The 20,759-nt window shown below is 45.6% G+C and overlaps 1 protein-coding gene across 2 annotated transcripts in view; it reads right to left on the reverse strand.

Annotated features, from left to right (window-relative positions):
* Window positions 1-20,759, reverse strand: part of LOC147642218 (citrate synthase, mitochondrial-like) — a 62,486-nt gene that overhangs the window by 17,436 nt on the left and 24,291 nt on the right. For both annotated transcript variants that reach the window (XM_086803948.1, XM_086803940.1), the window contains exons 9-10: window positions 12,111-12,160; window positions 11,937-12,014 (exon numbers count right to left, since the gene is read on the reverse strand). In XM_086803948.1, coding sequence (XP_086660074.1) covers window positions 11,937-12,014; window positions 12,111-12,160 — 128 coding nt within the window. The remainder of the gene's footprint in view (window positions 1-11,936; window positions 12,015-12,110; window positions 12,161-20,759) is intronic.

Below are 20,759 nucleotides of genomic sequence, written 5' to 3' on the forward strand. Positions count from 1 at the left end.
ATGGAAGTTGGTGCATTTGCCTGCAGGCAAGAAGGTTTTGCCATGCAAATGGGTTTACAGGCTCAAAGTTTCACCAGATGCAAAGCCAAGATACAAAGCCAGGTTAGTGGCTAAGGGCTTCAAGCAGGAATATGGTGTGGACTTTGAGGAGATCTTCTCTCCAGTGGTCTAAATGACCACACTTAGAGCTGTGTTAGCTTTGGTTGCACATGATGATCTGGACTTGATTCAGATGGATGTGAAGACTGCTTTTCTTCACGGTGATCTCCATGAGGAGATATATATGCAGCAGCCAGAGGGTTATGTAGTGAGTGGAAAGGAGAAGCTTGTATGCAAGCTGAAAAAGAGTCTTTATGGGCTCAAACAGGTACCAAGGGAATGGTATCACAAATTTGATACATTCATGAAATCCCAGAATTTCAGGAGAAGTGACATAGATCACTGCTTGTACACCAAGAAAGCTTTGGATGGCAGTCTATTGATCCTCATCTTGTATGTTGATGATATGTTGATTGCCGGGAAATCTCGTAAGGAGATGGATACCTTGAAGAAGAGGCTGCATCAAACCTTTGATATGAAGGATTTGGGTGATGCAAATCACATTTTGGGTATGCGGATACTTCGGGACAGAAATCAGCATGTGTTGTATTTGTCTCAGAAGGAATACATTGGCAAAGTTTTGCAGAGGTTCAATATGGACGGGGGGAAGAAGACTAGTACTCCTTTGCCTCCATATGTGAAACTCAGTGCTATGGACAGCCCACAGTCAGATAGTGGCAGGGCTGATATGGCCAAGATTCCGTATGCTTCAGCTTGTGGCAGTCTCATGTATGCCATGGTTGCTACTAGGCCGGACATTGCATTTGCAGTGGGAGTGGTTTCTAGATACATGGCCAACCCTAGCAAGAAGCATTGGGAAGCAGTGAAAGGTGTCATGAGATACCTAAAGGGCACACAGGATATGTGCATTTGCTTTGGCAAACATGATGCATTAGTGCATGGTTACACGGATTCGGATTATGCCGGTCATCCAGATAACCGGAAGTCTACTACCGGTTATGTGTTTACATTCACAGGAGGTGCTGTGTCATGGATATCCAGGATGCAGAAGTGCACTGCCTTATCTACTATAGAGGCCGAGTATATTGCAGCCACAGAGGCTTGCAAGGAGGCATTATGGCTATCTCGGTTAGTGGTTGATTTGGGCTATACAGGGGATATTCCATTGTTGCATTGTGACAGTCAGAGTGCCATCCAGTTGGCAAAGAACCCTGTCTTTCATGCAAAGACGAAGCATGTGGATGTGAAGTATCACTTCATCAGAGAGGTGATAGAGAACAAGCAAATTCAGCTTGTTAAGATTCATACGGATGACAACCCGGCTGATCTGTTGACAAAGAGTTTGCCTCCGGAGCGGTTTGCTCATTGCAGACACTTGATGGGCATTGGATGAGGCCAGTTTCAGCCTTGATATGGCCTTGTATATTATCATGTACATGCTGATTTTTCTTTTCCTTTACTTAAGGGCACTTTGCCTTTAAGTGGGAGGTTGTTGGGGTAAAGGCATAATGCCCACCCTTATAGTGTGTACAAGCCCATAAGTTATAGTACATAGTACACTTAGTACTTTTAATGTACTAAGTGCACTATGTGTACTAGTGCAATATACATGTGTGATAGGGGAGTCACACACTCATCTTGATGAGTTGACTTATACCCACAACTCTATCTCTCTCTCTCCCTTGTTTCTCTGTGTATGTCTCCCACATGAACTCTAACCCTAACTCCCATTCAGCTGCTGCCACCTGTACCTACTGGACAGAACAGTCCTTGACAGCCTGCACCTGTACGTACAGGTCTGCGCTGTCTGTGTCAGCGTGTACCTGTCCGTACAGGTGTTTGCACTGTTCTGTCAGCTGCACCTGTACCAGCAGCACAGCCGTCGCCAAAGCCTGCAGCACGTACTGTACCCGCCTTCAGTTTCTGTCAACGCCGCCTGAACCTGCAGCAGCCGTACAACTGTACTTGCTGTCGTACAGCTCTGTACGGGCAGCCTCCTCAACGATGTACGGCCTGTCTGTACAGCCTACTCTTCACACACACAGCAGTTTTCCACCTCTATGCAGTCGACTGTGCGTCTCCTCTCTTCCACGCATGAAACTTGCACGTATACCCAAAAGCGAGAGAGAGAGAGAGAGAGAGAGAGAGAGAGAGAGAGAGAGAGAAACGTGTAACTCCAAAAGTGGAGTTCTCTCTCTCTCAAAAATATCCTAGGGCCCAAACTTTAATGTTTATTAAAGTTTCCTAGGGGCCACTTAGGCCTAGGGGCCACCCATGGTTAGAACATTAAAAAAATTAATGTTCTTGGTCCCCCTTCACACCTGCAGATGTCCACACATCATTCCCTTTGTCCAGACACCCCAAATATGAATCATTTAATATTTATTTTGCTCAGCAACCACCATGCCCACACTTGTGCTGTTCCATTTTCACAGGGTCATGACATACCCCCCTCTTGAAAAATGGCAAGCGTCCTCGATTGCAATCTGGTGATACAGCAAAATATCCAAAGTGAAATGTACAATATGGCAAGATCAGCGTCCCAATCTCTCTAAGCCATGCACATGTAACAACATTCACTGCAAACCAATGGCGTAGTAATAGTCCAAGTTGTATACCACTGTGAACCATACACAACCACTAGTACACATATATCATAGAAGTCCCATAAACAGATGTACTGTCAGCCATCAGTACCTTCGGGTGAGACAAAAACTGCACCAAGCGACCTCTAGATGTCATCTGAGCCTGTCTGTATCAAGGGAGTGGAGGTGATACCCCCCTCTTGAGCATCAGGCAATGCTCTAGACCTATGCTCTGCTGAACCTGAATGAGCCAAAACAAGAGTTGAATGGGGAATCGATTCTTGATGGTATTCTTGTTCAGTGCCCTGTAATCAATACACATGCGCCAAGAACCATCCTTCTTTTGCACTAAGAGTACAAGTGAGCAAAAGGGTGATGAGCTAGGCTGTATCAGCCCTTTATTCAACAGCTCCTGTACCTGACTCATAATTTCTTCTTGTTGGGCTGCACTAACACGGTACGACGGTCTATTTAGTGGAGTACTACCAGGAATTAGATCAATGGCATGATCTTCTGGCCTCTCCGAAGGAAGTTCTCCTGGCAATGACTCGGAAAAACAATCTTGGAACCCACATAAGAAATCAGTCCTGTCCTTATCTAACATAGACAAATTAGACTTAGACTCATCATCTTTTGCATCCTTTACATAAATCAAGTACGCGGAAAGATGCTTTTTCATTACTGATGAAATTGCCGAAGCTGATACAATAGGAACAGATTTCCCTTTAAGTTTTACATCCAAAACATGTTCTTTCCCTCTATGAGTCAAAGTGATCTTCCTATTGTATGTATCCACCACCGCATGTACTCTGTGGCACCATGGCATTCCCAACAAAACATCACATCCATCAAGTGGCATGATGAAAAACTCTTCGCTGTCCACATAACCTGCAAATGAAGCCTAAGCTTCCCAATAATAGGAGTAACGGGTTCTGCATACCCTGGACAAGCCATGTTAGCCTCATATAAAGGCCCCGTCTCCTCTGCACAGATTCCCAATCGGCCAGCCAAACCCGGTGAAATAAAGTTGGCTCTAGCACTTGTGTCAAAGAATATCAAGGCATTTTGATCTCTCACTTTGCCCCATGCCCTGCACAACTCAGTCTCTTCACCACCTGGCTGTTCCCCAACAAGATCAGGAACTAACCCCGCAGAAGGTTTTGGTTTCTTTGACTTGGGCTCTCCTTTATTGTTAGTGTCCTTTTGGGACTTTCTCTTGGGACAATTAAAAGACATATGTCCCTCTTCTGTACAGTAAAAACATTTCCGAGCATCCCTCAAAGCTTGTCTCTCCTCAGGAGTTCTCTTGGGCATTGGCAACTTCTTATACCGCGTCTCTGTAGACCCTTTTGCATCACGCGAAGCATGCCCTGACTTTTCGGATTTCTTGCTCGAGTTCTTACTGCCTTTAAACCCAGATGAGACTCCAATGAGTAACGCATTAGCTGTCATAGCATTCTCTATCATCTGTGACATATTTGTTACTCGAGTCTTTATGCAATAGTCACGCACTTCCTTGGGTAGCCCACAACAATACTTCTCTACCTGCTCAGACAAAGGCACTGCACGGTAAGAAGTAACTGGGAGTAAAGCTTCCCAAAACTTCTTATTGTAATCTTCTAGATTTTCACACTTTGATGCATCCAACTTGTGCCATGCTGTCATTACATCCACCTCAAACGTAGATGTGAGCCATACGGAAGAGAACACTTGTTTAAATTGTACCCAAGTAGATGGTGCTATGCCCTGCAAAAGAAGAGTAGACCACCACTGCAATGCATTGCCTTTGAGAAAAGTCACAGCTTTTCTCACCTTAGAGGACTCCGTGTAATTACCACCAGAAAAAGCAGCATCAAACTGCTGTAAGAAGGTAAGTGCCTTTAACTTATCTTTGGCTCCACTGAATGTATCAAATTTCACAGTAGCTCCCCCTTCCTTATAATCCTTCGCCTTACCCATAGGCGTTACATTATCGTAGGAAAGTGGCTTCACAAGATTGCTACCCCCAGCATTCATGCCCATCATAGGGTCAACATTACCAATTTCCACACCTGGCATGCCATACATTCCAGCCATGTTTCCAAACATACCATTATGCATACCGGGCTGCATACCCCCATACATATTTCCTTGCATTCCACGTTGCATGCTCCCAAACATGTTTCCTTGCATTCCGGACTGCATACCACCATACATATTTCCTTGCATACCAGGCTGAAAATTAGCTCCAAAAGTCCCTGGCATACCCATGCCTCCCTGAGGATAACCCCCAGTCATGAATTGGAACACAGAGCCACCACCAAAATAACCTGGATGCACAGTCTGCTGAGGAATAGATGGCTGTCCGAAAAAGGAACTCTGAGAGTTGGCACCAAAAGCATGTTGCATGTTTGGAAACTGTCCAAAAGATGGATCCTGTGGGAAGGCACCACTATGACCCTGAGGTAGGTTCTTAGAACGCCCCTTCTTCTTCTTCTTTTCAGGCTCAGAACGGGATCTCATAAATTCAACAAACTTCTCACTTTGTGTGAGCTGCATAAACACATCCATTACACCAGCCAAACGATTTTTAAACTGAGCATCATCTTCCTCTTTACTAGGCATATCTTCTGGCTGTGTTACATCCTCATATTGCTCATCATCTGCAGCCTGTTCTCCTGCAAGAATATCCTCAGATTCATTTCTCTCAGGAGAGGTCTCTTGCTCTTCCTCTTCATTATAAAAATATTCGTCTTCTGTATCAGACATGCTGCTGAATTTTTCAGCAATGACTTTCCTCGAGTCAAACACGAGCTCACCCCCTTAAGAAAGTTGATGATGGGTCCCGGCAACAACGGAACCTTGAAACTGGCCTCTGCTAGAAACAAAAGTGCGGTAGACTAGCAGTCACCCTTCCACTTGTAGTCCAAATAAGAAACAAAATAAACTGGAGCTAGAGTGCCCCAAAATTGAAATAAAATCGACACCTGTTGGCCACAAAGCTTGGCGCCCCTTTCGGTATTTCTTTATTCAAATTCAAAGAGATGTAAACCTGAGTACAACAAAACTAGCCACGAGAATACACCTGTATGTCCAATCTGGCAGCCCACAAGACCTCTTAGCACAGAGGGTTCACACACAGATCTGTGTTCCACAAAAGCAACACTCTGTGCTTCCCTCTGATCAACCAAGACAATTCAGCCGGGCAGCCTTGAGCACACATCTAGCATATCCCATGAACATGGTTTCACAACTCAGCACAAACATACATCCACTGTCCAGTCTCTGTTTCCACCCTTTCAATCTGCCATACCCCTCCTCTCACAAGGGGCTAGATAACACAACTCTGCAAAAGACATAAGCCAATGGAAAGAAAGAAAGATGGACAAGTTCAGAGCTTACCAATTTCAGTGCGTGGTTCTGCACTCGTGAGACCGATCGTACCAGTCTGTACTTTCCTCCCTGCAACCACTTGACTGATGCACCAACTAAGCTATGATAAAGCACTGCCTGCAACTGGAAATGCATCGCCCACTACTATTCAGGTCTGAACAGAACTGTAACCAGCTGTATCTATCCGTACAGGTCAGTAGAACCCTACTGTACCTGTCCGTACAGTCTCTGCGCCTGCAGCTGCTGCCACCTGTACCTACTGGACAAAACAGTCCTTGACAGCCTGCACCTGTACGTACAGGTCTGCGCTGTCTGTGTCAGCCTGTACCTGTCCGTACAAGTGTCCGCATTGTTCTGTCAGCTGCACCTGTACCAGCAGCACAGCCGTCGCCAAAGCCTGCAGCACGTACTGTACCCGCCTTCAGTTTCTGTCAGCGCCGCCTGAACTTGCAGCAGCCGTACAACTGTACCTGCTGTCGTACAGCTCTGTACGGGCAGCCTCCTCAGTGATGTACAGCCTGTCTGTACAGCCTGCTCTTCACACACACAGCAGTTTACCACCTCTATGCAGTCGACTGTGCTTCTCCTCTCTTCCACGCATGAAACTTGCACGTATAACCAAAAGCGAGGGAGAGAGAGAGAGAGATGTGTAACTCCAAAAGTGGAGTTCTCTCTCTCCAAAAATATCCTAGGGCCCAAACTTTAATGTTTATTAAAGTTTCCTAGGGGCCACCCATGGTTAGAACATTAAAAAAATTAATGTTCTTGGTCCCCCTTCACACCTGCAGATGTCCACACATCATTCCCTTTGTCCAGACACCCCAAATATGAATCATTTAATATTTATTTTGCTCAGCAACCACCATGCCCACACTTGTGCTGTTCCATTTTCACAGGGTCATGACATGTTGATTGTATTGATTCTGGCCAACATGCTCGTGGATTGTTCTTGAATAAATTCAGGAAAGGGGACGGGGCCTGTTCCCCGCTCAGTGTGGTGTATTGTGCAAGATCCCTATTCCCTTCTCTCTCCCCTCTCTCTCTCTCTTTATCTCTTGGACACGTAGTTGAGTCTCTCACTCCATGCCCCGTTGAGCTTACAGTGGTATCAGAGCATGATTTCTCTTGAAACTTTCTTGGGGTGACAGAGCCATGTCGAGAGCAGAGGGAGAGCAAGGGCCTAATGAAGGGAACAACTATGAGGACAATATAGGACTTCAAGATGGGAACTAGGCCATGGCATTAGAAGAGTACCATGACTTTGAACACTCCAGACAGTTTCTCCAAGATGAAGAATTCCTAGCTTAGAGAGCCAAGAAGGAAAAGGACCAAAGAGGGCTCGAATGTTTAAAGAATTCATCCAGGATCGAGCCACCGAAGCCGAAGGAGTTGAAGCTACTAAAAGCCTATCTTCGGGCCGAAGGAGTCACCATTGCAGAAGAATCTAGAGCTACCCGCTCTATTTCTCATGGAGGAGACAAGAAAGCTACTCCTAGGCCTGCTCTCTCAGATGCAGTTTCCTCAAGAAAGGTAAGGAAAGTAAGGCAAAGAAGCTAGAGAGATCGGAAGATCATCAGATTGACATCATGCCAGGAAGCTCGACGAATGGTTTGAAGTGGTCCTTAGCACATTGCATGTTTTGACAAATAAAGCCATGGAATCTTTGTGGACCAAAGCTGAAACAGAACCCTTTTGAAGCATTGAGACTCTATGCAGTTTTGGAACAGATTGCAGATTAGAGATTTGGTGACTTTCTATGTCATCAAGTAGGGTTTTCTTATGATGCAAACCCAAGTTAAGTATGACACAAGGAATTCAGGCCAAGGTAATGGAAGAGTGCCATGCTCCTTCTTAAATGGGGCATAGAGACACCTTGACTACACTTCAAGCTTTCGAGAGTTACTTCTATTGGCCTACTATGATAAAGGACATTGAACTTTATGATTCAAGAATGTTCGGTTTGTCAGAAGATCAAGTTTGATCGACAAACACCAACAAGATTATTGCACCCATTGAATGTTCTATGGAAGAGTATTGCTATGGATTTTATCTTCGGATTGCCAAAGTCAAGGAATGATGGTATATGCACCTTTCTCAGAATACAAAGAAGATCAACCATGTTTGTTATCGGTTGGACCGTTCAGATCATTGGAGGACACATAATGCCTTCCAAGACAGTTTATTGAAACCATGTACATGTTACCCCCAAAGGAGCCTATTTTGAAGGATCCACCACGAGTGGAAGAGCCAGAAGAGATTGTCTTTCATTCTATGGGAAAAAGAGGAAAGACAGTGGTCAGAAAGTTCCTCTTGGAATTCGAGAGTTATTCACTATTGGACGCGAAATGAATGCCAAAGAAGTACTTCAAGGACTATCAAGATATACCACGAGCTTATGAGGAAATGGTTCGTCCAAATGTATTTGAAGTACAGCTATGGACGTCTTGCGATCAAGACGGATTCAAGAGGGAGGGATTGTGCCTCTAGCCCTCTTCATTGTATATATATTGGACTGGAATTGATCATTATTCTGCTTATATAATGATTATTTGGACATGCTCTAGTTTGGGTGGCAATGATGCCCCATAGCCCAAGGAGTGAGATTTGCATATGGGAGGCAACGATGCCGGATGACCCATTGGACGGCAACGATGCCAGAACGAGATTTGTATATGGGAGACAACGATGCCAGATAACCTGTTGGACGGCAACGATGCCAAATATATTGGACTTCGCAGTTCGGCGGCCATTGCGACCAGATGGCCCAGATGACTGTATTGGATTTCGCAGTCGGGTGGTCATTGCGACCAGATGGCCCAAATGACTCTATTGGACTTCGTAGTCGATGGGGTCATTGCGACCAAATGGCCCAGATGACTGTATTGGATTTCATAGTCAGGCGGTCAATGCAACCAGATGACCCAGATGACTATGCAAGAATTCTCGGGTGGTCCTAGTGACTAGATGGCCTTTTGAGCATCAAGTTGAAGAACAACCTCTTCATCGCGTTGCCATCTTTGTTGAAGCATGGAGATCATCTTCTCCATCATCATCTACTTGATCATGAACCAAACCATGAGTTTTTCATCATTGCCCGTTGATTTCAGAGCGCCTCCATCAGCTATAGTGCCACGTCATCACATGTTTGTACGACTGTATGGATCCATACAGCCGTACGAGATTGTATGGACATGTGCGGTGCTGTACTTGGAACTTCGACTTGGATTTGGATCTCGACTTGTACTTGGACTTGGACTTGGACTTGGACTTGGACTTGGATATTGGATTTGGTACAAGTCCACTGAGAGATTCTTGTGGGTCATCCCCGTGGTGTGCTCGGCATCAGAGATCTCGGCATATTTTTTTGCTTTTGTATTCATTGATTGTATTGATCCTGGTCAGTGTGCCCGTGGATTGTTCCTGAAAAATCAATTCCTAAAAGGGGGCGGAGCCTGCTCCCTGCTCAATGTGGTGTACTCTGCAAGCTCCCTATTCCCTTCTCTCTCTCCCCTCTCTCTCTATATCTTTATCTCTTGGACACGTGGTTGAGTCTGTCACTGCACGCCCTGCTGGGCTTACAATTGGATACGTGTGATTAGCACTTAAATTGTACCAACTCTCCAATCTCGCACAAGATTCGGTAAAGACGTTATGATGAAATGTATGACCTTTTTTGACTGGACAAGTTTCTTTCCACATATCCATTGCATTCAAATGACGCATTACATTTGTCCATGATACCCTTTCAGCTGCAATCATATGTGAATGACCACAAGTGTTATCATTACACAGTGGCAAATTATTAAAGTCCCCACATAGAAATGCATTTGGCAACCATGGATACTGCAACACATTGTGCCAAAGCATAGCTCTTTGGGCTGAAACTAAAGGAGAAAAAACCAATGCAAATTCATAAACTTGGCCATTCAAAATACACTGCACAATGATCAGATGGCCATCTGGATCACTCTATAGGCCATTGTTGGCTATAATACATGTCTAACCAGTACGCAAACTCCAAAAAAAAGTAATCAAACCTACATAATATATATCATAATCATGGAAGAAACCAATTTCCCAGCTAGAGCATGCTGATTGTGTTCCTGCAAACATATTATATCAAGTTTCATTCAATACAGATAGTTCCAAACCAATCTCCAAGTTTTTGGGTTATTCAACCCTTGTACATTATATGTAAGAAGAAAGGGAGTGATTTCAAGTAAAGGCCATATCAATATCAGCCTGCATACTTTGCAATTTCGTCATTCCACCCTTAAACACATCAGCCCACAGCATCCCAGTATCAACATTTGCAAGGGTGGATACTCAGATGACTATGTCCAAGTGCGTGACTGCAATGGTCACAGTCTGATATTGATTACTTTTCTTGGATTTGGGGTCTGCCAACCCTCTGAATCCAATACATTTTTATCTCTTGTAACAGTGTTTTTCTGAGGTGCCTCAAAGCGTTCTGGATGTTGGGGCTGTTGCACAATTTTGCTTCTTGTCTGCACACATATGTTGGCAAAAGGGGCTAGATTAGGAGTCTTAACTGTAGGGGGCTTTCCTTGAAGTACTGGTTCATTCACCATTAAAGCACCGGGAACACAATCAGCCAGAAGCCGCAACAATCGGAAGCCAGATGCCCAAACTTATGGCATGTTAAGCATGCACCTGAAAACACACCCCATTTTTTAAGTCACAGCATTTTTGGCCCATGTGTACGGCATCTATCTCCACAACAATAGACTGAGAGGTGGATTTATCAGTGTCCCACAGAATGCAAAAACAATTACAATTGCCCATCACACGTGGAGCACAAATTACAATTCCCAATTGTTGAGCCAAGCCTGGCGCATTCACTGAAATTCACAGAAAGTTAACCACCTCAACCCATACTGGGCATTGATGTTTGATAAGGGCCTGATAATCCTTTGTAGGATTCTACGAAAGCACATGTACCATTTGCCAGCCATAATACAATGCCAATTTTTCCATCAATTGTTGTTTGTATGTTGCTTCTGAAAGGACCACTTCAAGAAAGCCACACACTGCATAATACAAGCCTGATTTTCCTGAAAGTCCTTGTGCCGAACATCATATAAGTATTGTGCATCAGGATTATCATGATGAGACAGAGAAGGAGATGATTCCTTTAGCCTTTTAGGATCTTCAGCAGTCCAAGTGATACACCTACGGGTGTAAATTTTCTCATGAAAAACTTGATCACGATTGTCCATGGTCACAGGAGATATGAAAAAGATGAACAGAAGACAAAAAAAAAGGAGGGGAAAGCACAAGGCTATGAACAAGAAGCTCAGAAAGGAGAACAAAAAGGGAGGGTCCCGATGCAGAAAAAGAAGATGAAGGCCAACATGAACCAACAGCCCTCAGAGCAGCAAGAATAGTTGACTGCAAAGAAACCGGTAAGAACTGGCGAAGGGTCTGACACCAGAAGATGCAGGCGAACGGACAGGGCCATCAAGTACAATCATCAAGAGGAACTGACGGCACAGCAACCAAGGGGTGCAGACGAGTGCTGACAGGGGGCAATGACATCAGGAAGCGGGAGCAGGCCATTGGAGACTGGGCAAAGACAATGACGGCAGGATGCCAACCGGCATAAACAGACAGCGGCCATGCACGCACAGAGTGAACTCACACGGACACGGACACTGGCGAAGTTACATACATAAAGCTTCTCCTGTGTAAGAGATGCGGCAAAAAGCATGCACAAATGTTTGAGAAATTTGCAGACTTAAAAAGACTAGCAACAAGACTTTAGTTTGCAAAAGAAGTGCGATCAACCACTTCATCAGAGAGAAGGGAGTTCTGGAAGGGTTGGATTAAAGCAACGAGCCAAATATCATGCAACTACAAGAGCATAAGGAAAACAGTAAAACTTGAGTTCAATCCTACCTTCTGTAGATGTATGCTGCAACTGCAGGCAAGCGAGCAATTAAGTTGAGTGAATCTTCATAGACAGGTTCCCAATATCTGCCACATACTCAACCTTAAAATATGCTCTTTCTTCTTTTAATATTTCCAATGACTTGATTCTATCCTAGATTTGCAAACGTATTCTTTACTTACTTTGATTTATGTATTCCTTTCTCATACGCCTTCTGGAACTCACTTTGCACCTGAAAAATACAAAACTTGAACGCTGTGACTGTTACCTGACTGAACCACAACTTAACATCGACTTTCTCCTTTCTCAGCAGTACGTTCGCAAGCCATTCGCCTTTGAACAAAACCTCGAGGAGGATGCAATGGGCTTTGCAGCACAAGGATTCAATAATTTAAACTATAGCTGTAAATGCATGAGAAGGTCCATATAAGCAGCAATTGATGGAACTTATATGGGCTTTTCCAATTATGCCTTTGTAAACATCCAGCTGAAATCTGGCCGACATTCCCCACACTTGAAGGGGCACTGCTACATGTACAACCTAAGCAAATCCTTCTATGGCACTCCTATTAGTTTTAGGCCAAGCTCTCCATCAAAGGATCCAAGATCCTCCCATGTAACAGGGGAGGATGAGGGTGCCCCATAGGAACTTGCATGGAGAGACATCAGTTAGATGTCTATGAGCACCCCATTCCCTATCACCATGGATCATATGTGAGAACATCAAAACCTGCAGTCTCTCTAACTTCCTCCCCCAAATCCTTTCCCCAAAAGGAACATCCATCCATCAAAGCAAGCCTCAGTACTAAAGTGTCAAAAAGCCAACTCCTTGATATTTGGTTCATGGAAGTGAGGACTAGGGCAGCATGTCCACTAACCAAGCATAACCAAGCAGTCTTGGGCAGCTGGCCTCATATTCAAAATAACACTAATGAAAGTAACCCCAAGGTAAACACATGAATTTTAGCTCAACCAAATCATCTCGGTAAAAGAAAGATTGTGAGGTGTCAAGATGTTGATTTTACCAACAACGATCGCTGTAAGAATCCTCTCATTATGGAAAGACAAAAGTGCATCAAGATGTCTTTGCAACCCCACTACTGAGTCGGAAATAGAACTTCATTTGCATATAAGAGAATAGGCACTAGCCTAGGCCAGTTACAATCCTATACCACCCAACCTGTCAATGAACTCTAAAATCTCATCCAATCACAAACTCGTGAAGTGAAATCTATAAGATCCCCCAAGATCTCCTAAACACAAGACAACAAGATTAGTACCAAATCAAAGGGGTGCAAGCTAGCTCACCTCCCAACCGCAAGTCTAAATCCATAGACTACCCACAAGCCCAAAGGCTAAGGCTTCCATAAGTCTATCCCAAGCCTAGGCACCCGCCTTCTGTCATCCAACCACACTGTTAGGATACAATACAATAGAACATAGGCTCTGTTGGGACTCACACACAATAGGGTTAACTGCAGAAATAGGAAGCTCACACAAAGAGAGAGAGAGAGACACACACACAAAGTGTGTGGTGATCACAAATGCAAGTCAACCATTGCATGTGAGTCACATCCATATAATATACAAGTACAAAAGTTATATGGATAAAGAGTCCTTTCACACTTGAAATCTAAGGGGAAAAACCACATGGAAAAAGTGCCCTTGGTGGCAAGAAGTCAACTAGCTCAAAGTGGGTGTATAAGTTGAAAAGAAAGTCTGACTATACCATTGACACGTACAAGGCCAAGCTTGCGGCCAAAGGGTATGCCCAAAAAAAAGGGGATTGATTATGATAGAGACTTTCAAACCTACTTCTCATATGGCAACACTTAGATGTGTTGTTGCATTGGCTGCCCATCAAGGATGGAAAGTACGTTAGTTGGACATTAAAATCAACTTTTCTCAATGGGGATTTGCAGAAAGAAGTTTATGTAAATCAGACCATTGGTTTTGAGATCCATGGTCATGAAAGCAAAGTATGCAAGCTTCAAGAAGCACTTTATGGTCTCAAACAAGCTCCCTGAGCTTGGTATGAGATAATGCATACTTATTTGTCCAGCCAGGAGTTTCGCAATCGTCCAACAGAGAGCACCCTCTATGTGAAAGAGGATCATGGCACTTTGATTATGCTCATTCTATATATGGATGACATGTTGCTAACTAGGAATGATAAGGAGAAAATTTCAGCCTTAAAGCTGAATTGCAAACCTCATTTGAGATGACAAATTTGGGATCGTCGCATTATTATTTGGGTATACAATTTGTGCAGAAAGATGTTGAGATTTATGTACAACAATCAAAGTACATTCAAAAGCTGTTGCACGAGTTTGGGTTTCAAGATTGTAAGCCCATCTCTACTCCAATGGAACCAAGGCTCAAATTGAGCATGTATGATGTTGGAGAGCCTTTTGATACGAGTGTTTACAACCAAGCAGTGGGCTGCCTTGGGTATTCATGTATTTCATGGTTGAGCAAAAAGCAACCCACTGTTGCCACATCTACTTGTGAGGCTGAGTACAGGGCAACCTTTACAACCACAGTAGATTGTGTGTGGCTGAGAAAATTGATGGTTGATCTTCGTGCGTGTCAACAGACACCCACTATCATACTCACTAACAGTCACAGTGCTATAGCCGTGGGCCGTAGCGTGAAACCCAGTGTTTCATACACGTACTAAGCATATCGAGATTTATTAACATTATGTTAGGGAGAGGATACAAGGGGAGATCACATTATCTTACTGCACTACACGGGACAATGTTGCAAATCTATTCTACATTCCTTAAAAGTAGAAGATTTTATTCAGGTTCTAGATTTTGGATTCTATTCTAGAACTTCTTCAATCGATGGAGATTCATGTGACATCAACCTCTCTTTTGATTCTAATCACTACAATATATAAAGTCGACTACTTTGATGTTATCCCTTTATTGTATCCTCTCTCTACAATAGAATTTAGAGAACGCTCTTGCAACATGTCAAGGATCGTCAATGAAGTATTAACCTAGGATTGCCTCTTAAGAACCACAAGGTGCATACAATCCTTACTATTGCTGAGTAAGAAGGTACAAAGACTAAAAGTTACAATCCTTATAGCATACGAGATGATGCTTTTGCAAATGATTCTATGACGGTATGTATAAACAAGTAAAATTAAGCTCAATTTTAGATATTGAATTTCATGTGTACATATGTAGGTGGTTTTCTGGCATACCTGCAACTATGACTGCAAGAAGGTCTTGAAAGACTTCAACAAGAATCGAAAAGCATTCTATATCTTGAGAAATATTAGGTATTGATACTATAGGGAATCTAATTCGGTTATGCTAAGCATTGGTGAAGGAACGTCCCTACGAGCTCAAAAAGTCAGACAAGAACTTGAAGCTTTGTGTGAAGCCCTTACACTTTTAAATGCACAACAAGAGGTTAGGGATTGAATAATATTGTAATCTTTTGAATTTTGGCTTATTTCAAATTTTTTAAATGTATTAATGTATCATTATGTATGTCCAAAGTACACTAATTATAAGTACATTGGTGAAGCACCGATGATGTGTTTTGCATGGTCTTGAAAGACTTCAACAAGAATCGAAAAGCATTCTATATCTTGAGAAATGTTAGGTATTGATACTATAGAGAACCTAATTCAGTTATGCCAAGCATTGGTGAAGGAACGTCCCTACGAGCTCAAAAAGTCAGACAAGAACTTGAAGCTCTGTGTGAAGCCCTTACACTTTTAAATGCACAACAAGAGGTTAGGGATTGATTAATATTGTCATCTTTTGAATTTTGGCTTATTTCAATTTTTTTAAATGTATTAATGTTGAGGTATCATGTGCCTTATCTCCAACCTGCCCTCACTGTGAACTGGGATAGTGGATGTATCCCGAGTAAGAATGTGACCAAAATACCTGCAAAGATCCTGTAAATCTGAACGGGAAGGAGTCATGTGCCTGGAAGCACCACTGTCTAGAATCCACTCCCGAGTATCCGTAGCAAGCAGTCCGCCAACCTCCTCCCTGCCCGAAGAAAATGGAACATCGGTGTCCATCACCTCCAGGTGCACAAATGTTGGAGTCTTCACGATTGCTGCTAAGGAGTCTTCACCCTTCTCGGTCTTCCGCTTGGGACACTGCCTCCAATAGTGGCCTTTCTCGCCACAGTCATTACAGGTCCTCTCTGCCTTCAGTTTCGCACGGTCAGCGTCGGACTTCTTCTCAGAAGACTTCTACGATGAAGCCTTCCCTTTGCCCTTGTTACGGCCTTGCGACCGTTGGCCAGTTAAGGCCTCGGAACCTCCGCCCTGTGGAGGGTTCGAGAATCCTTCCTCCTGGTCCAAGACCATGGGCACAAGCTCCTCCCACGTGATGGTGCTGAGCCTACCACTAGTGATCAAAGACGAGTAAAATGCTGAGTACTGAGAGGGCAAATGCGACAGCAGCGTTATGGCCATATCCTCCGATGATATCTCCTTCCCAGCCTGAAGAACTTCTTGCTCTAAAGAGCCTGCAGCTTGTTAATATGCTCCCGCATCGTCGACGACTTTGCAGGGCTCATAACCCGCATTTGTACTCCCAAGGAAATCCTCTTCATGGGCGATACCCTATTGTAAAGAGAAGCCAAATGCTGCCATATACCTCTGGCCAGCGTCATATGCTTTACATGATTGATTACCTGCGGTGTGCAGTTGAGGAAGATAAATGAACGGACCCTGGCGTAGACACGATCCCACAACTGTGCCTTGGCCTCCCGGTCCTTTCGAATTGACAGTAACTCCCCTTCCTCTACCTCCGGCCGTGGAACCCCAACAACGATGAAATCAGCAAGGTCGTAAGACTCCAGAACAGATTCCATCATAACCTTCCATATGCCGTAGTTGTTCCCGTCCAACTGACGGTCCACCGGGAACGTGGGGAGTGTCAGGATCTTCACATGTGTCTCAGCCATCTCAAGCAGATCTGCCATTGCGGGGATGTAACTGAAAAAGGGTGCGTGGGTGGGAACAAAGAAGAACTTAACCTGCAAGTGGCTGTCCAGAAAATCAGCCCGCCGTCCTCTTGCTTCTCCTCCCGAACACTCCAAAACAGTCCATCAATCAACAAAAAAACAGTCCCCCTCTTGCTCACACAACTCCCAAGAACTATCAAGAGCCTAGGGCTCTGATACCATGTCAGAATACGCAGCGGAGATGATGACAAAATCTGGAAACACAAGAGCAAGCGCAGAAAAAGAAAGCAATGGAGAGAGAGGCGTGTAACTCTACTATATGTACACAAGAAGAATCCCCAATACAAGACACAATGGCAAGGGGTGGGGGGGTCCATTTTATATGGACCCCACGCAGCAGTCGGCCTGCTCCAGAGGCAGCCAACAGGGACAAATCTCCACGACCAGCCCTCATAGACCAGTCGGCTAGCAAACTTGAGTCGGCCAGGTCTAAAATGAAGTCGTGTACAGTCGGCCAGAAGAGATGCGCCTGCCAGCTCATGACTGCCCCCCCAAGCCATGGAAAAATGGGAAAAATATGGGGAAAAATACGGGGAGTGAGGAAAAATGAGAAAAGCACCTACGAGGGCGGGCACACTGGTGTCCCAGTAAAGACAGGAGATGACTTCTAACACTTCTCTCATTTATCATTATGTATGTCCAAAGAACACTAATTATAAGTACATTGGCGAAGTGCCAATGATGTGGTGTTCTGCATGGATTGCGTTGTGTTGTATCGTTGCTGAAATTGCTGAGCGTTGCAGCTTTTGTCTACACTCTTGACAACACTATTGTGGAGTTTATTGTTCAGGGTGAAGTTTACTGCCTCTGCACCTTCGATAATCATAGATTTTCGAGCTTTCCTAAAAGTCTTTTCAACATCTAGCAGATCAGGGTCTGGTACGCCAAAATCTCTCATTGGTTCCTTGCACGCTTCAGATGGATCACCTACCACCTTTTTAAGGCAGATGCCCCCTCTCTCCGCCGCACCCATCAAAACACTAATCGGATGATCATCGATCTCATTAGCCTGCACACTCACACCACATGGCTTGAGTCCCCAGAGCTTCCCACAAAGATGCAATTTTATAGAGATCATTTCTTTAAGTTCACAGCAAACGGATCAATCCGATGGCCAGGATACCTCCAAAGATATATGTCACATGCCATGAGGATCACCATAGGGCAGAGCCATAGGGCATATTTCACTGCCTCAGGGAGAGCAGAGGGCATTGTGAGAGAGGACTTTGCTCCACAAGGATTGAGACAGATGAGCGTTATCTTTACAGGTGTCCAATATATAATGAGATCCGTGGGAGATTCCACTACCTCTTCCAAGAGAGTTTTGGCCCAGTAGCCAGGATCTTGGATGTCTGGGTCTTTATTCGTTGGAGCTTAGCACACATAGAGACTCCCTTCTGAGAGAGAACAATGCTCAGACCCAGGACATTTCACAGCCCACTATCACTAGCTTTTTCCAGGTACAGGATGACAGCACCAGTCAGCGATTGTGAGACACCCAACACCGCTAGCCACCCGGGATGCCCAGACACCACATTATGACACTTCGTAGAGCACCTTAACACTTTGGAGTCACATTGGACCGTGCTCGTAAGCTTCAGCACACTCAGCATCCACGGACTCCCAGTCCACAACCGCCCTCTACATGGTAGCTCCAGATCAACGATATCCTCCACCATTAGAGACACAATGCCCCACTTGTAGTAGACATGGTGAGTCTCTTGTCAGTTATTGACTCTTCTAAGCTGGACATTTTGGACGGATGAGATTGGATGTACCATGTACTGTAATGACATGGCAATGTATGTTTTTCCATGTATCGAGACATTGCTAACATCATTCATTGTACATGTGGACAATTGTCTATGTTTTTTCCCTTTTCATGACCATGTTATCTCATGGTAGATTGTAACATTTGGTTTGGACTCGTTGACCGCCTTGGGTCTTTCGAAGACGTTTCTCTTCAAAGTAAATCTAAAGTAAAAGTGAAGCAGGCTTGTAAGTAAATAGTTGATAGATTGGAACTGCAATCAGACGTAGCGAGCTCCGCACCCCCCCTGCTCCTCTGCGTCGCTGCCGGCGCCCACCCCCCCCTTGCCTTTGCTCTGCCGCCTACACGCTCTTCCCCCTCGCCTTTTCTCTTCCCCTTCGTCGCTTGTGCCCTTTTCCCCCCTATTTGCGCCTATGCCCGCCTCCTGTCCTGCCTGACTGCAGCCCCCCCTCCCTTCGTTGTTTCTTCCTACACCCGCCCCCCTCCCATCACCGCTTGTGACCCCCCTCCACTCTGGTATGCAAGATTGTCGGTAGCCGCCCCGCGCATAGCCAACTCAAAGATCTTTAGGCTAGCCTCCTAGGTGCGCCTGCAAAGATCGCAAATATTTCATCCTTTGGGGCGTGGCTACTACCAGGTTGAGTTCGACTCACCAACGGCGCTTGATCTTGTCATGCAGCTGAGCCTCGTTGCACTGCATACGGCCCAGGCCTTCTTTGCACAATGGCAGCATGGTTTCGACCTGGCATCCGACCCATTAGCTCGAGTTTCAAGCTTTCCGTGACAGTCTGCTTTCCAGGCCTCAAGAAGGAATACCTTCCTCTTCTCCCGATGATTGGTGGTGCCATCGGGAGAGTGATGGAATCCCCCCCCACCGCTACCTTGGCCCTCGCACAAGCAACTTGGATTCCATCTCTCCGCATTTGTGTTGCCTCACCGGATACTGTGCCTCACATGATATCCATTCCCAGCCTTCGGGGTGATCCCATTAGGCAGCGAGTGGAGTATTCCGGCCTTCCAAGCCCGCTTCATTTGCAGACAAATGGGTCATCTAGCCAGAGGTTGCCCTCGGTGTCAATCTAGGAGACCACCCCCAGTGGTCCCCCGCCCCCACCCCCCCTCCCCGCAGGGCCCCCGCTCAGATCCGCACCTGTGGGATGACGGAGGAGCAGGTTCCCAGGCAGCAGAGCACCAAGTATTGACCACGGATGACCCTCCAGCCGGAGAGTGGCGAACGGTTGGCCCCCGCCCGGGTCACCAACCGAGCACCACAGCTGAGCGTTGCCGCTGTGCATTGGCTGGCAGCATGCAACAGGATTTGGTTCTGTCAGAGAACCGTTATGAGCATTTATCTTAGGATTTTCCCGTTGGCAACGTGCCCTTGCCAGCCCCGGAGCGGGGTCCTCCGGCCCCACCGGTATGGCGACCATCCCTCGTCGAGATTCCCCCACCGACCCCCAGTGTTCTGAGAGGCCAACCGGCCTCTATGAGCCCCCGGTGAACCCATCCCCGCAGCCGTCCTCTCCGATGGATCTCTCCCAGCAGCACCCACCCCCCACCCCTCCGCCCTCCCTCACCTCCCCCCCCCCTCCTCCTCTTGCTTCATCACCGACTTTACCCGCCGCGGTTTCCTCCGCTCTGCCCTTATCATCCAAGCCCTCCCCCCCTCTTGCCTCTCCAAAGCACTCTCGTTGCCCCTCGGCAGCCCCAGACCCGAAGAGGAGGCAACCAGCGAGATCCATCCATCACTTGATTCACCGGTTCTCTGAGCCGGTAGAGATGACCATTGCCACTTCCCCCATGAGGCCTCTTCCGCCACAATCCCCAAGTGGGGTTCCCAGGATCTTGGGATAGCCAGTGGATTATAGTTTCTTCCGATGTCTGCCGATTGAAGGGACTGACATTTTCAAGGAGACAATAGCCCCTGTTCGGGTATGTGTGGTTTTCCACCACTACAGAGACACGCCAGATAATGGCGCGATGATCTTCTCTTTCCCCTTCAGTGTAGCCCCAGGGACAGAGTGGGATCCCAAGATGGTGGCAGCTGCCA

The sequence above is a fragment of the Cibotium barometz genome, chromosome 1 (genome assembly GCF_041138505.1).
Source record: "Cibotium barometz isolate CiBa-2024 chromosome 1, ASM4113850v1, whole genome shotgun sequence".
NCBI classification, from domain to species: Eukaryota; Viridiplantae; Streptophyta; class Polypodiopsida; order Cyatheales; family Cibotiaceae; genus Cibotium; species Cibotium barometz.